This window comes from Canis aureus, chromosome 12, assembly GCF_053574225.1.
Source record: "Canis aureus isolate CA01 chromosome 12, VMU_Caureus_v.1.0, whole genome shotgun sequence".
Taxonomy (NCBI): domain Eukaryota; kingdom Metazoa; phylum Chordata; class Mammalia; order Carnivora; family Canidae; genus Canis; species Canis aureus.
Genome location: NC_135622.1, coordinates 6,932,505 through 6,949,514, shown reverse-complemented (window position 1 = coordinate 6,949,514; position 17,010 = coordinate 6,932,505). Strand labels below are relative to the sequence as shown.

Below are 17,010 nucleotides of genomic sequence, written 5' to 3'. Positions count from 1 at the left end.
TTTCTTAATACAAAATCACTATCTTCTTATGACCCCCTCCCAAATCAAAATACAGAAACATAAGAATTAAAATAAAAACCAACAATAATTATCTTACTCCCTTGCATATGTTAACATTTGGTATATCTGTTGCCTTTACTGTGTGAAAACCCAATCACATAAATATGCATATATATTATTTTAAAAACCAAAACATACTGTATTTTTATATTTATAAGATATGTTTATCTACACATACGTGTATATATTACCTTACTGTATTCCAGTATTTAAAATAGCATAAACAGGATATGGCTTTCCATTTTTGCTGCATTATTTAACTCAAATGGCATAAGTTCTCACTAAAGTCGGTTTAGAGGTTGTCCATTGCTTAACCTAATATCTGTTATTGTTTTTCCTAACCTTTTATTTCATTAGTCTCTTATTCTTCGTGTTCTTATCTGTTGCTCAAAATTTAAAGAATATCTTTCATTTTGGCTTATGTAAGGCCCTGGAACATCCAGAAGACTTGATGTTTTGGATGTGCTGTACTGTAAAGTTTTATAGAAGGATATTCTTTTCGTATAGATCTTGCTTGTCATGGTGGGCCTGATGCTATCTATAGCTTTTTCAAACTGCTTGAATATGTACCATGTTCCTCTGATGCCTCACTAGACTCAGCCATGTGAGTAATAAAATACAGCTTGAATCCTCACTAAGATTGAATAACAAGAGCCATATCAAATATTTTTGTAGTACTTCAGAGTTCACACAGCGATTTTACTTACCTTCTTATAACAGTATCTCCTTCACAGGATTATTGTCCCCTCCTTATTTCCTACATCAGATCTCTAGTATACCACTTGAATCTGAATCTTCTTATTTCGTGTCTTCACGGTCATCCCATTAAAATATACCTCTCTTTGTACAGGTGAAGGTTGTGATGGGGAACTCAGTCTTGCTTTTTAAGGTTATGGATTTTTTACTTTATTTATTTATGTATTTGAGTTCTCAGTAGTCTTCAGTCTCCTGTTGACCGGAACTCCCATCCAGAACAGCCTCCAAGAGCTCTACTCTCTCCTCAGTTTTGTGGAGCCTGATCTCTTTCCCAAGGAGCAGGTGGGAGATTTTGTTCAGCGTTACCAGGATATTGAGAAAGAGTCCGACTCAGGCAAGTTCCCTTCTTAGAAATCATGCCAAGAGGTCTGGGCCCAGAAACTGCCCTGATGCATTATTCATACAGTGTCATAGGTAGAAAAGAAAGAGAATTGATAGCCAGAGGACGCCTTCCAGGAAGATAAAGAGCCACACAAAATTCAGGATAAGAGTCCTGATAAGAATCATGTTATATGATTCTATAGTAGGGCTTAATGGATCATTTTTAGAAGAAATAGAAGGTATCTGCTTCCCCCCACCCCCCATATAACTTCTGTAATTTTGTAGTTTGTTAACTTTCTGTGCTCTTTCCTGAGGCAGAAGGGTATGTGGGTGCTGTAGTCCCAAACTACTCTTCAGCATTCCACAGCACTGCTGTTTCTGTTAACAGTGCACTAAAACCAAGTCTAGGATGAGTGGGTGGTGGAAGCAAAGGAGGGGAGCTGCCCTCGTTTATACAGCTGCCAGTTGCAGTCTTCTTCCTCTTGCACCTTTGCCCCTCTGTCTACCCCTGGACTTTTATCTCAGGATGATTGTTCAAAATAAATGCTAGGCATGCCTACTAGTGGGTATCTGTGTACTAAATGAGTATGAGTTGGAAGGGCTTCTCATAGCTAAAATGCCCATACCACAAGCTGAAGATTACCTGGGAAACTTCCTCTGATTGCCCCTATGTTTAGAGTTGACAGATAAAATATATGACACCTAGTCAAATATTAGATGGGACGTACTCCTATTTGTTGTTTCTGTGGAATTTACATTTCACTGCATTCTTGTATTTTTATTTGCTCTATCTGGCAACCCAACATGCAGTGAAATTCTAGTTCAACCTAGTTTTTGAAGTTCATAACACCTAGGGAAGGAACAAGGGAGTTGAAGTGAATATAACTAAGTTTGAATAATAACATTAGCATCCAGCCATGTGACTTTGGATAAAGTGTACTTAACTTAGCTATAAAAATGGAAACAATATTACTTGGCCCTAACTTCTAAGCTGTTATGCTGGTAAATCAGATTAAGTGCAGAAGTATCCTAGAAACAGTAAAACTTCATGCAAGATCATTAATAAAAATCAAGTTCTTTATTTCTAGCTCTTGAGTTGAGAGCCAGTAACAATTTCAGGAGTTGGGAAAAAGAACCCAGTGAAGGAAGAAATACAGTTGACTATTCAATCAGAGGGGTTGACGGCCCCCACATGGTGGAAAATCTGTTATAACTTTTGACTTCCCAAACTTAACTATTAATAGCCTGCCGTTGACTGGATGCTTTACTGGTAATGGAAATAGTCAACACATATATTGTGTGTTATATGTGTTATACTGTATTCTTAACAATCAAGTGATCCAGAGAAAGGAAAGTGTTAAGAAAATCCTAAGGAAGAGAAAATACATTTTACAGTACTGTATTGTATTTACTGAAAAAAATCTGTGTTTAAGTCAACCTGAGCAGTTCAAACCATGTTCAAGATTCACCTGTACTATGAAAAATTACCATACTAGTCCAGCCTGAAAATTTCATCCTACTCTTGTGTTGTTGGTTGTTTTTCTTTGCACAGCAAGTGAACTACACAAACTCTTGCAGCCATTTCTATTGAGGCGGGTGAAAGCTGAGGTAGCTACAGAGCTTCCCAAGAAGACAGAGGTAGTGCTATACCACGGCATGTCAGCACTGCAGAAAAAATACTACAAGGCCATTTTGATGAAAGACCTAGGTAATCAGAGGGCATTTGATTTAGAAACTAAATGAAGTTGTAATGTTCATGCAGAGAAATATTTTATTATCACACTGACTTTGTATAGTAATATGGGATAGAATTTTGTATTCTGAGTAATGTTCAGGTCAGCCACAGTGAAACCATTATCTTTACCATAATGCAGACTTTATTGGTTGTTGAACTTGTGAAATTTACCCCCCACCACCACTTGTCCTTATTGCTTAGAAGTTAGTTAAGCGAACACTTCTAGGTATGCCAGTCATGGCTTTCATCTTCCTAACCTGTCAGATATTTAACACATTGCAGAGCTTTTTTGTTGGATCAGATTTACTGAGAGGAGTTGGGAGTGGGAACAGAGAGAGAGAGAGAGTAAAACAGGCTGTCATTTTGTGAGTTTCTCCCTGAGTTTCACAACAGTAGTTAAGGGAATTTGTGCAAAAGTAACAAAGTACTCCCAAGTTCATTTTATAGTTAGGCTTCCTTAAAACAAAGTGATAGTTAAGTAAACTTCATGTGGATGTGTTGTTAATTCATGTAATTCAGTGAAATTTAGGAGGTTAATACAAGTTTGAGAGATATATTACTGAATAAATAAGGTTAACTTAGAGTTTTCATTTTGTTCTTTTGTTTTTATTCAGTAGTATCTTTCTTTCTGTCTCTCTGTTTTCAGATGCATTTGAAAGTGAGATGGCAAAGAAAGTCAAACTTCAAAATGTCTTATCCCAGCTTCGAAAGTGTGTGGATCACCCATACCTGTTTGAGGGTGAGACAGTGCCCTTTTTTCTCACATTGCTTTTCATGAACATTTTTGTGGCCAACATCATCGCACAGTTCTTCAAAGCAATTACCTGTATTTACCGTCTAGTTTCATCCCATTTTCTTGTTAATGTTTTATGTTGATGTATCTAATATATTGCTCATATCCAACTTCCACTGTCCTGTTAGTGTCCCTATGGCTTTGATTCCTCTTTTTTTGAAACTCAAAATTGAGTCATAAATTGTGAATTATATTTGTCTGTCTCTTTATTGTCCTATAATCCAAACATTCCTCAGCTTTTTTTTTTTTTTTTTTCCTTTTTGATCTTGTCTGAAATAACAGTTTTGAAGAATCTCAAGGCCATCTTTCAGGTTGTCTCATAACCTGGATTTAGGGATCATTTCTTCATGATTAGATGTCCCATTGTCTTTTTTTTTTTTTTTTTTTATGTTAGGCTCCACACCCAGCGTGGAACCCAATGCAAGGCTTGACCTCATGACCCTGAGATTAAAACCTGAGCTGAGTGAGATCAAGAGTCAGACGCTCAACCAACCAAGCCACCCAGGCACCCCTAGATGTCCCATTGTCTGAAACCCACTCCACTGTCAGACTTTCACCACCACCCTTGAACTTTGCAAGTTTACCAGTGATCTCCAGTGGTTGTCAGTTCACATTTTAATTAACCTAATCAAAACCTTTCACACGGTTGATCACTTCTTTCTTGAAACACTTTCTTCCTTTGGCTTCTGAAACAATGCCTTCTCTTCTCCATTTGCCTACCTCTGCTGCTTCTCAGCTTCCATTGCTGCTTCCCCTCCATCTTAGAGATGGTCTGCAAATTTCCTTCTAAGTGTTGCAAATTTTCTTCTAAGCTACTTACTGCACATTTGTAGTGTTTTCATTTTTATTCAAACTAGGGCTTTTTTGATTTACTCTGATGAGTAGCCTTTGGGACACTTCTAGGACCTCTGTGGACATGGGGGTGCTCGAACGGATAGGATCAATGTGGAGAGTTTGCTACAGTCATTTTAAGGGAGTATTTGCCAAGTAACACTAGGAATTGTTTTAAATGTCACAGAATCTTAATTAGGTACATTTCACAATTTTTTTTAAAGGCAGAGGTTATTGGGACATGTAGATTTTGAAAGAAGCCCTTTAGATTATTCTGATAGCCACCCTCCACCTTGAGAATTACTAGTTTATACATCTCAGCATTAATTATTTGTTTTCTTGCGAGTCTCAGATTTTCAGTTCTCTGACCTTTAGCATATCCTTGTGCTTCCCTTTCCTAGAGTGGGCTTGTTCCTTGGATGGACATTTATTAGGCATATTGGGGTTGTTAGGCTCTATGATTGGTGTTAAGCAGCACCAAGATTGTCATGGAAACAATTTTAAAATGTCTCAAAGAGAGATGAGACTTAGGCCCATTATCAATTAGAAGTAACTTGTCCTCTTGCTGTAGTCTCACCATCAGCTTCTCTATTTAAGAAGTCTGCCCGGACCAGGAACACATTATTGGGAGGAGGTTCCTTCTTTTATAGGTGTGGAACCAGAGCCTTTTGAAATTGGTGACCACTTGATTGAGGCCAGTGGGAAACTTCATCTACTGGATAAGCTTCTGGCATTCCTGTATTCTAGGTAGGTGGACTGTTCACATTTTCTGCTCTGAGCTGGTAATTTTTAAAACCAAATAATGATTCACAGATTTCTTTGTCTTTTTTCTTTTTTTCTTTTTTTAAATGATTTTATTTATTTATTAGAGAGTGAGAGAGAGCATGAGCAGGGGGCAGAGAGAGAGAGAAGCAGGCTCCTTGCTGAGCAGGGAGCCCGATGTGAGACTTGACCCCAGGACCATGACATGAGTCGAAGGCAGATGCTTAACCAACCAAGCCACCTAGGCACCCCAATTCACTGATTTCTTGAGACTGATTCCAATTTTCCTTTCTTTAAAACCCTGATTCTGATTCCTTCTCTGCAACCACACCTGCACCCTGTCCCATCCCACCTCATCCCCTCCATAATCATCCTTCCCTTTCCTGAATTCCTATAGCACCTAGGGTCCTAATTAATCTAGCACTTCACAATGCACTGCCTTAGTCTCCTGTTTGTTTTGTTTGTTTAATACTTTATTTAAATTCAATTTGCCAGCACATAGAATAACACCCATTGCTCATCCCATCTAGTGCCCTCCTTAGTTCCTGTCACCCACTCACCCCATACCCCTATCTTCCCTTCGGCAACCCTTTGTTTCCCAGAGTTAGGAGTCTCACATGGTTTGTCTTCCTCTCTCATTTTTCCCCACTCAGATTCACTCCTTTCCCTTGTAGTCCATTTTGCTATTTCTTATATTCCACATATGAGTGAAACCCTCTCCAATTGACTTATTTCACTCAGCATAATACCCTCTAGTTCCATCCACATTGAAGTAAATGGTGGGTATTCATCCTTTCTGATGGCTGAGTAATATTCCATTATATATATATATATACACACACACATATATATATATCACATTTTATATGTATATATATATATATATATACCACATCTTCTTTATCCATTCATCTGTGGAAGGACGTTGTGGCTCCTTCCACAGTTTGGCTATTGTGGACATTGTTGCTATGAACATTGGGGTGCAGGTGTCCTGGCCTGCATCTGTATCTTTGGGGTAAATACCCACTAGTACAATTGCTGGGTCATAGGGTAGATCTATTTTTAATTCTTTGAGGAACCTCCACACTGTTTTCCAGAGTGGCTGTACCAGTTTGCATTCCCATCAACAGTGCAAGAGGGTTCCCCTTTCTCCGCATCCTCTCCAACATTTATTGTTTCCTGTCTTGTTAATTTTCCCCATTCTCACTGGTGTGAGGTGGTATCTCATTGTGGTTTTCATTTATATTTCCCTGATGGCAAGTGATGCAGAGCATATTTTCATGTGCTTGTTGGCCATGTGTATGTCTTCTTTGGTGAAATGTCTGTTCACGTCTTCTGCCCATTTCATGATTAGATTTTTTTTGTTTCTTGGGTGTTCAGTTTGATAAGTTCTTTAGAGATCTTGAATACCAGTCCTTTATCTGATAAATCTGCTCTCTGTTTAATTGGCATGTTATAATCTTCTTGCTTCACCTGTATTGTTTAGTTCCACAAAGACAGAGATAGCATCAAGCATTTCTTTTTTAATTACTTGCTGGTATCTTGCATTGAATTGGCACCTAATGACGGCTTAGTAAATATACACCTTAGTTAACCTGTGGGGTTTGGTTCAGAGAGAACTTGGGGGACTCTTTCCCAGTGACATGAATTGGGTAGCAGAAGACCAAGTCACTTCTGGAGTCTTAAAAGGTCCAGCTATGTGTTCAGTGGCCTGGTATCCAGCCTCTACCTGGTCCTCCTGGTCCCCAGTGAGAAGACAAGTATAAAAAAGGTCCAGCTTCCTAAGAATTTCAAACTGTTCCAGGTGAGCCTGAACTAACCATTAAACCTCAGATATGGCAAAACTACGCAACATTAAGAAACGTGTAAACCAAATAATTGCATGCCGTGGTGTATTTTATTGGCTCTGATATATCTAGTACAAGTGTGTTACAAGTGAAGGAGGACCCGTAAATATCTTCTATCCAACCTTTTCATTTCACAGGTACAAAACAGACCCAGAGTGGTCATGTGACTTCTTTAAAGTCACACAGCCAGCAAATGACAGAGATGGAATTAGAATTGAGGTCCTCAAATTCAATACCTTTTCCACACATTTGAGGCTAGAGTCTTGAAGGGGTTTTTCATAATTGTTCCTGTACACACATTGCAAGCTCAGATTAAATTAGTTTTCCTAATGAGACTCCTCTATTTTGACAGTGTCCTATTTCTTTCTTTGTGAAGACTTAAAATGATACCTGGTAGCATGGGTGCTATAGGCTTATCTTTATTCTTGACCTAATTCATTTTGCCTCCTCCTTTCCCTGCCCCCCCATACATAATTTTTAACGTATCATATAGAATATGAGAAGCCACCTGCCCCTTGATTCTCTAAGGTGATACTTCTCAGACTTTTCAACCAATACAGCTGTAGATGAGAGGATAGTGATTTCACACCCCCAAGTAGAGAATGAATGTAGGTGGATGACCACAAGTTCTTCAAGATTTAGAGTTGGGTTTTGTGCATTTGAATTTTGCATTTTATTATTTACATATTTATTTATTTCACAGTTAAATAAAAGTGTGTATTTCTTTCCATTAGTAAATTGACATTCCAGAAAGAGGTGCCTTGGTTATCATAGGGCTTTCTAAACCCCCTGGTGCATTGACACATACTCCTGTGAATATATGTATCTGTGGTTTGAGAACTACTACTTTGCAGGATATGGCTACCTGTGGAGTTAATTTATGAGGAAGTCTCTACAAATGATTACAGTATTTATATTTCCGCTTCAGTATTTCATTTATTTGTAAACTTGCATTCTTTGGTAAGATTCCCCTGAGGACAACTCCCCTTAAAAATTTAGAGTTGGGGGATCCCTGGGTGGCGCAGCGGTTTAGCGCCTGCCTTTGGCCCAGGGCGTGATCCTGGAGACCCGGGATCGAATCCCACGTCGGGCTCCCGGTGCATGGAGCCTGCTTCCCCCTCTGCCTCTCTCTCTCTCTCTCTCTCTCTCTCTCTGTGACTATCATAAATAAATAAAAAAATTAAAAAAAAAAAAAAATTTAGAGTTGGCAGCTCTTTCTTTTCTCTTTCTTGCCAGGGGCCATCGAGTTTTACTTTTCTCCCAAATGACCCAGATGTTGGATATTCTCCAAGATTACATGGACTACAGAGGTGAATATTCCTTGGCTACTATGTTGGTTAAGCCTTTTTAATTTAATTTTTATTTTATTTTATTTTTTACATTTGTTTTTATTTAAATTCGATTTGCCAACATATAGTATAACACCCAGTGCTCATCCCATCAAGTGCCCTCCTTAGTGCCCGTCACCCATCATCCCAAACCCCACCCACCTCCCCTTCTGCAACCCTTTGTTTGTTTCCCAGAGTTAGGAATCTCTCATGATTTATCTCCCTCTCTAATTTTTCCCACTCAGTTTCCCTCCTTTCCCTCATAATCCCTTTCACTATTTCTTATTCATATATTCCACATATGAATGAAACCATATGATGATTGTCCTTCTCTGATTGACATATTTCAGTCCGCGAAATACCATCCAGTTCCATCCACATCAAAGCAAATGGTGGATATTCATCCTTTCTGATGGCTGAGTAATATTCCAGTGTATATATAGACTGCATCTTCTTTATCCATTTGTCTATTGAAGGAGATTGTGGCTCCTTCCACAGTTTGGCTATTATGGACATTGTTGCTATGAACTTTGGGGGTGCAGGTGTCCCGGCATTTCACTACATCTGTATCTTTGGGGTAAATACCCACTAGTGCAATTGCTGGGTCATAGGGTAGATCTATTTTTAATTCTTTGAGGAACCTCCACACTGTTTTCCAAAGTGGCTGCACCAGGTTGCATTCCCATCAACAGTGCAAGAGGGTTCCCCTTTCTCCACATCCTGTTCAACATTTATTGTTTCCTGTCTTGTTAATTTTCCCCATTCTCACTGGTGTGAGGTGGTATCTCATTGTGGTTTTCATTTATATTTCCCTGATGGCAAGTGATGCAGAGCATATTTTCATGTGCTTGTTGGCCAAGTGTATGTCTTCTTTGGTGAAATGTCTGTTCACGTCTTCTGCCCAATCCAATCCATGATTGGATTTTTTTGTTTCTTGGGTGTTCAGTTTGATAAGTTCTTTATATATCTTGGATACTATCCCTTTACCTGATATGTCATTTGCAAATATCTTCTCCTATTCTGTAGGTTGTCTTTTAGTTTTGTTGACTGTTTCTTTTCTGGCGCAGAAACTTTTTATCCTGATTAAGTCCCAATAGTCATTTTTGCTTTTGTTTCCCTTGCCTTCATAGATGTATCTTGCAAGAAGTTGCTGTGGCCAAGTTCAAAAAAGGTGTTGCCTGTGTTCTCCTTTAGGATTTTGATGGATTCTTCTCTCACATTAGGTCTTTCAACCATTTTGAGTTTATCTTTGTGTATGGTGTAAGAGAATGGTCTCGTTTTATTCTTCTGCATGTGGCTGTCCAATTTTCCCAGCACCATTTATTGAAAAGACTGTCTTTTTTCCAGTGGATAGTCTTTCCTGCTTTGTCAAATATTAGTTGGCCATAGATTTGAGGACCCATTTCTGGGTTCTCTATTCTGTTTCATTGATCTATGTATCTGTTTTTATGCCAGTACCATATTGTCTTGATGATCACAACTTTGTAATACAGCTTGAAATCCTGCATTGTGATGCCCCCGGCTCTGGTTTTCTTCTTCAATATTCCCCTGGCTATTTAGGGTCTTTTCTGATTCCACACAAATCATAAGATGATTTATTCCAACTCTCTGAAGAAAGTCCATGGTATTTTGATAGGGATTGCATTGAATGTGTACGTTGCTCTGGGTAACATTCACATTTTCACAATGTTTATTCTTCCAATCCATGAGCATGGAATGTAGAAAGTTTTTCCATCTCTTTAGGTCTTCCTCAGTTTTTTTCATATGTATTCTGTAGTTTTTAAGAGTAGATATTTTACCTCTTTGGTTAGGTTGACCTAGGTATCTTATGGTTTTGGCTTCAATTGTATATGGCATTGATTCTTTAATTTCTCTTTCTTCAGTGTCATTGTCATTCTCAAAGGCACATGGAACTTTCTCCACAATAGACCACATACTGGGTCACAAATCAGGTCTCAACTGAATGCCACTGATGTCTGTGCATTGATTTTGTATCCTGCCACATTGCCGAATTGCTGTATGAGTTCTAGCAGTCTTGGGATGGAGTATTTTGGGTTTTCTATATAGAGTATCATGTCATCTGTGAAGAGGGAGAGTTTGACTTCTTTGGCAATTCGAATGCCTTTTATTTCTTTTTGTTGTCTGACTGCTGAGGCTAGGACTAGTCCTATGTTGAATAACAATGGTGAGAGTGATCATCCCTGTCATGTTCCTGATCTTAGGGGAAAGGCTCTGAGTTTTTCCCCAATGAGAATGATATTCACTGTGGGCTTTTCATAAATGGCTTTTAAGATATTGAGGAATGTTCACTTTATCCCTACACTTTGAAGAGTTTTAATCAGGAATGGATGCTGTTATTTGTCAAATATTTTCTCTACATCTGTTGAGAGGATCATATGGTTCTTGTTTTTTCTCTTGTTGACATGATCTATCATGTTGATTGTTTTACGAGTGTTGAACCAATCTTGCATCCCGGGGGTAAATCCCACTTGGTCATGATGAATAATCTTCTTAATGTATTGTTGGTTCCTATTGGCTAATATCTGGGTGAGAATTTTTGCATCCATTTTCATCAGGGATATTGGTCTATAATTCTTTTTGGTCTGATCTTTGTCTGGTTTTGGAATCAAGGTAATGTGGTCTCGTAAAACGAATTTGGAAGTACTCCCTCCCTTTCTATCCTTTGGAACAGCTTTAGTAGAATAGGTATTATCTCTACTTTAAACATTTGATAGAATTCCCCTGGGAAGCCATCTGGCCCTAGACTTTTGTGTCTTGAGAGTTTTTGATGACTACTTCAATTTCTTTGCTGGTGATTGCCTTGTTCAGGTTTCTATTTCTTCCTGTTCTAGTTTTGATAATTTGTAGTTTTCCAGAAAGGCATCCACTTCTTCTAGATTGCCTAATTTGTTGCCATAGAGCTGCTCATAATACATTTTTTTAAAGTGTTTGTATTTCCTTGGTATTGGTTGTGATCGCTCCTCTTTCATTTGTGATTTTATTAATTTGAGTCTTTTATCTTTTCTTTTTAATAAGGCTGGCTAGGGGTTTATCTGTCTTATTAATTCTTTCAAAGAACCAGCTCCTGATTTTGTTGATATGTTCTACAGTTCTTCTGGTCTCTATTTCCTTCAGTTCTGCTCAAATCTTTATTGTCTCTCTTCTGCTTGGTGTAGGCTTTACTTGCTGTTCTTTCTCCAATTCCTTTAAGTCTGAGGTTAGCTTAGTACATAAAGTATACTATATATACTCATATATAGTATATATGAGTTTTTTCCAGTTTTTTGAGGGAGGCTTATATTGCAGTGTGTTTCCCTCTTAGGACTGCTTTTGCTGTATTCCAAAGATTTTGAATAGCTGTTATCTTCATTTTCATTTGTTTCCACGTATCTTTTAATTCTTCTCTAATTTCCTTGTTGACTCATTCATCTTTTAGTAGAATGCTCGTTAACCTCCATGTGTTTGAGTTTCTTCTAAACCTTCTCATGATTGAGTTCTAGTTTGAAAGCATTGTGGTCTGAAAATATGCAGGGGACCATCCCAATCTTTTGGTCAGTTGAGACCTGATTTGTGACCCAGTATGTGGTCTATTGTGGAGAAAGTTCTGTGTGCCTTTGAGAAGAATGTGTATTCAGTTGCATTCCGATGGAAAGTTCTGTATATATGTGTGAAATCTCTTTGGTCCAGTGTATCATTTAAGGCTCTTGTTTCTTTGGTGATGTTGTGCTTATAAGATCTGTCATTTGCTGAAAGTGCTGTGTTGAAGTCTCCTATATTAGTGTATTATTATCTAAATATCTCTTCACTTTGGTTATTAATTGATATACCTGGTGGCTCCCACATTAAAGGCATAAATATTCATGATTGTTAGGTCTCCTTGTTGGATAGACCCTTAAAGTATGATATAGTGTCCCTCTTCAACTTACTACATTGGTGTAAACTCTAATTTATCTGTTATGAGGATTGCTACCCCAGCTTTCTTATGAGGACCATTTGAGTGGTAAATGGTTCTCCACATTTTCAGTCTGGAGGTATCCTTATGTCTAAAGTGAGTCTCTTGTTGGAGATAACATATAGATGGGTCTTGCTTTTTTATCCAGTCATAAACCCTGTGTCTTTTGATGGGATCATTTAACCCATTCACATTCAGAGTAACTATTGAAAAATATGAATTTGGTGTCATATTACCTATTCAGCCCCTGTTCTGGTGGATTGTTTCCTTGGACTTCCTCTTTTCTTTTACAGCCCCTTAATATTTCTTGCAGAGCCAGTTTGGTGATCACATATTCTTTCAGCTTCTGTCTATCCTGGAAGCTCTTTATCTCTCCTTCTATTCTGAATGACAGCCTTGCTGGATAAAGTATTTTTTGCTTCATGTTATTCTCATGAATATATCCTGCTAGCCCTTTCTGGACTGACAGGTCTTTTTGGAGAGGTCTGCTATTAATCTGGTATTTCTCCCCATATAAGTTAAAAGTCTCTTGTTTCGAGCTACTTTAAGAATTTTCTCTTTATCTTTGTAATTTGCAAGTTTCACTCTTAAATGTTGAGGTGTTGGAACAATTTTTATTGATTTTTTGGGATTGATAACAGATTTATTGATTTTATTAATAACAGATTTATTGATTTTTGGGGTCCTCTCTATCTCGTGGATCTGAATGCCTGTTTCCTTTCCCAGATTAGGGAAGTTCTCAGCTATGATTTCTTCAAGTATACTTTGTGGTCCTCTCTCTCTCTCAGCCTCTTCTGGAAACCCAGTTAGACATATATTCTTCTTTCTCAAGCTATCATTTATTTCCCTAAGCCTTTCCTCGTAGGCTCTTAATTGTTTTTCTCTTTTCTCCTCAGCTTCCTTCCTTCCCATTAACTTGTCTTCTATGTCACTCTTTCTCCCACCTCATTAACCCTAGCAGTTAGAACGTCTAGTTTGGTTTGCATCTCATATAATCTGATTTAATTTCGGCCTGATTAGATCTCAATTCTGCAGTAATGAGGTGTCTAGAGTCCTTTACGCTTTTTTCCAGAGCCACCAGTATTTTTATAATTGTACTTCTGAATTGAATTTCTGGCATCATATTTAATTCCAAATCCTGTAACTCTATGGCAGAGAGTATTGTTTCCAGTTCTTTCTTTTGTGGTGAATTCTTCATTCTAGTCATTTTGTCCAGTGCAATGTGGCTGTATGAGTGGGCTGTCAAAAATATCAACCATGACCTAAGTAAAGTACACCATAGATGATTCTGAAGAGGTCAGAGACCAGAAAATAAAAGAAAAAGAAGAACAGAAGAAAATAAAACAAAAGGACCACTAAAGTGTAAAACAAATTTTAAAACAAAGTAGCAAAAATAAAAAGCCAAAAACCAAAAGCAAAGAAGAAAAAAGAAAAAGAAAGAAAAAAAAGTAAAGAGAAAAATAAGGGGGGTTCATGGTGGTGGTGAGGAAGTGTTAGTGGAGAGAATGTTGTCTACCTGAGGGGTCCTAGAGTGTGATCCTCTTGGTTCTGAGTCTATTTTCTGTATGTTAGAAGATGCACAATCCCAAATTTATATAAACCAGCAATACTTCTAAAAAGCCCAAACATCAACTATAAAAACATAAACAAGATAAAAGAGGGGGGCAGTGTGGGAAGGAAGAGAGAATATAATCTCACAGAGTGAACCAACATGGTGTTCCACTTTGTTCTGGGTGTATGTTGGTCATGTTTTAGAAAACACTAACTTCCACCATTGTAAAACTAAATGAGGCAGCAAAAACAAAAAACATATACCTATATCTTGTATATCTACCAAAATTAAATTTAATATGTTGAAGGGAATACAGAAGTGAAAAATATATCTAAGACATGTACTTGTAGGAATATGAAAGCCAGAAAGGAAAAAGCTTAAAAATGAAGAGTTAGGGCAACCCGGGTGGCTCAGCAGTTCAGCGCCGCCTTCAGCCCAGGGCGTGATCCTGGAGACCTGGGATCAAGTCCCACGTCATGCTCCCTGCATGGAGCCTGCTTCTCCCTCTGCCTGTGTCTCTGCCTCTCTCTCTCTGTGTGTCTCTCATGAATAAATAAATAAAATCTTTAAAAAAAGAAATGAAGAGGTGGTAATATATTGTAGTGAAGGTGGTAAAAGAAAAAATATTGGACATTTTTAGTCGGATATAAAAACAAGTCATAATGGAAAAAAAATAAAAGGACCCTCTAGTTCTATATACTATTTTCTCTCAGTCCTGGAGCTTTCCAGCGCCGCTTGTTCAGTAAACTTGCTCTTCCCTTGTTCTTCCAATAGTTCTTGGGGGAGGGGTCTGCTGTGCTGATTCTCAGGTGTCTGTGCCTTTGCAGAGATGCCCTGTCCCTGGACAGGTGCTGGACTCAGTATGAGCTGTTCATCCTGTGAGGCCTTTGTTCCCTGGTTGTCCTGCCTCTCCCAGGCACAAGGTGAAACAGAGGAAATTCGAAAATGGTGGGGACCAGATTTCCAGCTCTGGAATCGAGCTCCCCTGGAGTAACTAACCGTAGTCTCGCAGTCTGCATTGGTCTAGATGCTCCTGGGGGCAGGCATAGGTGCACTGATCTGCTTGGGCTTTTCCCAAATGCCCCCGGAGGGCTACGACACTCCAGCCCTTTACCAATACTGGATCTGCAAAGCTCATGGTTTGCAGTGAGCTTTACTCCTCTTATAGTGACTCTGGAATCTTGGGGCTTCACTGCCCCTTCTGCAATTCTCCCGATTTCCCTGCTGAGTGCTTTTCCTTTAGGGAAAACTCCAGTGCAGGTTTTTAGAGTTACTGCTTTTCCAGGGCTGGGCTTTCCTGCCATGGAGGCTTTCCCCACTTGGCTTTAGCCCTGCTAGTCACAGTTCCTCTCCCCCACCTTATTCTTTTTTTTTTTTCCTGCCTTCCTACCTTGTTAGAAGCTAAAACTTTTCTCTGTAGCATTCCAGCTGTTCTCTCTTTAAAATCTCAGTTTGAATTTGTAGGTGTTCAGGATGTTTTGAAAGTTATCTGAGTAAGTTTGTGGGACCAGATGAGTTGAGGACCCCTGCTCTTCCACCATCTTGCCCCTCCCTCTGCTTAAGCCTTTTTTAGACTTAACAGTCTAGTAGGTCTGTGAGGAGTAATCTGGGGTGGGGGGTATGTCACAAAGGAAAGAAGTGAAAGAACATTATTCTGAACCAAAGAAAGATTGAAAGTAAGGGGAGAGGTGTGTTACACAAGGATTGACAGCCAGGTAGAGACACATGGGCAGAAATAAACATGTTCCCACTGGTGAATGTGATTTAAAATTATGGGTAGTGGAAAAAATCTGAGTTACAGAAATGTTGAGTGTCTTTGAAAATGTTTGATTAAAAAAAAAAAGAGCTTTTGGTGTCTTGTGACATTCGACAGTAGAACACTTTCTCAGGATCAGTAGAAAAAATAAAATTACAGAGATTGCACATATCAACTAAGGGTAAGTTTTTTCTATATAAACAATAGGGAATGTAAGTTATTATCTGGGGAATCTGTTTAATATATAACAAAATGTATGTGGAATGATGGGGTAAGGCCATAACACTGATTCACCTTGAGATCAGTGGTGAGGGAGTATCAGCTTCAGACCTTACTGTTTAAAAACATGAATTTGCAGTAGGGTTGTCAGAGCCACTTGATGCCCCAAGTACTACAGTATACCTGGTCCTTTGGACACTTGCTGGAAATGCCATTGGTATGTTGAGATTCCCCAGATTCACAAACAGACTCCAACGGGTCTTGGTGATGGATGGAAAACCAGAAGCTTCATTGAAAGGCAGCTGCTGGGCCTTTGGGCAGGCTCACTTGCCAGCGCCCAAGTGCTTGTCTTACTGCTTGCATAAGTAAGAATTCTATCATGCAGAGTTGGAAACTACTACATAGCATGGTTCACATGTGCTTCAGGGTTGGGATAGTCAGAATTGACTATTAACTCCACAAATGCCAAGTACTTCAACTGCATGTACTTAAAATATCCAGAGAGATAATATTATGTTGAGTTCTTTCATAAGACAATGAAATATCACCTAAATTTAGATTTTTCCCATGGGATTTGCTTAAAGTAGAGGCATACCTATATACAGAAAGGGACAAAATTAGCATTTGGCTTTGAGCTGACAATGTTTTATTCCCCAAAGAATACATGAAAAGAGTTTCTATTTCTGTTTTCTTTTTCTGTTTGAAGGGTACAGCTACGAGCGTGTGGATGGTTCTGTGAGAGGAGAAGAGAGACACCTGGCCATTAAGAACTTTGGACAGCAGCCTGTTTTTGTTTTTCTCCTGAGTACCAGGGCAGGTAGGCCACATATGTATTGACAAAAGCAGACAAATAGGGGGGAGACAGTACTTTTCCATCCCGACAATTAGTATGTTTTCCCTTAATTCTCTGAAAGGTGAGGTTGTTGCCTAGGAACGTAAAAAAAGGGGAATTGAGGGAGTGGCTGTAAGTTAACCCCTAGCATGGAGTTCTTTCCTGTCTAAGTTATCTAAGCTGCCAGCTCAGAGAAGTACGGCTAAAATCAGAGGTTGTTGGAAAATAATTTTAATTTGCTTTGACCACTGACCTGGGGTTGTCCT

General features: G+C 38.7%; 1 protein-coding gene across 7 annotated transcripts in view; it reads left to right on the top strand.

Moving 5' to 3' along the window:
* CHD1L (chromodomain helicase DNA binding protein 1 like) overlaps positions 1-17,010 on the top strand; it is an 83,044-nt gene that overhangs the window by 38,897 nt on the left and 27,137 nt on the right. For 4 of the 7 annotated variants that reach the window (XM_077842574.1, XM_077842571.1, XM_077842568.1 and 1 more), the window contains 6 exons: positions 988-1,150; positions 2,690-2,845; positions 3,519-3,611; positions 5,147-5,243; positions 8,342-8,415; positions 16,619-16,729. In XM_077842574.1, coding sequence (XP_077698700.1) covers positions 988-1,150; positions 2,690-2,845; positions 3,519-3,611; positions 5,147-5,243; positions 8,342-8,415; positions 16,619-16,729 — 694 coding nt within the window. The remainder of the gene's footprint in view (positions 1-987; positions 1,151-2,689; positions 2,846-3,518; positions 3,612-5,146; positions 5,244-8,341; positions 8,416-16,618; positions 16,730-17,010) is intronic. The other 3 variants (XM_077842573.1, XM_077842569.1, XM_077842570.1) reach the window with 2 other exon arrangements.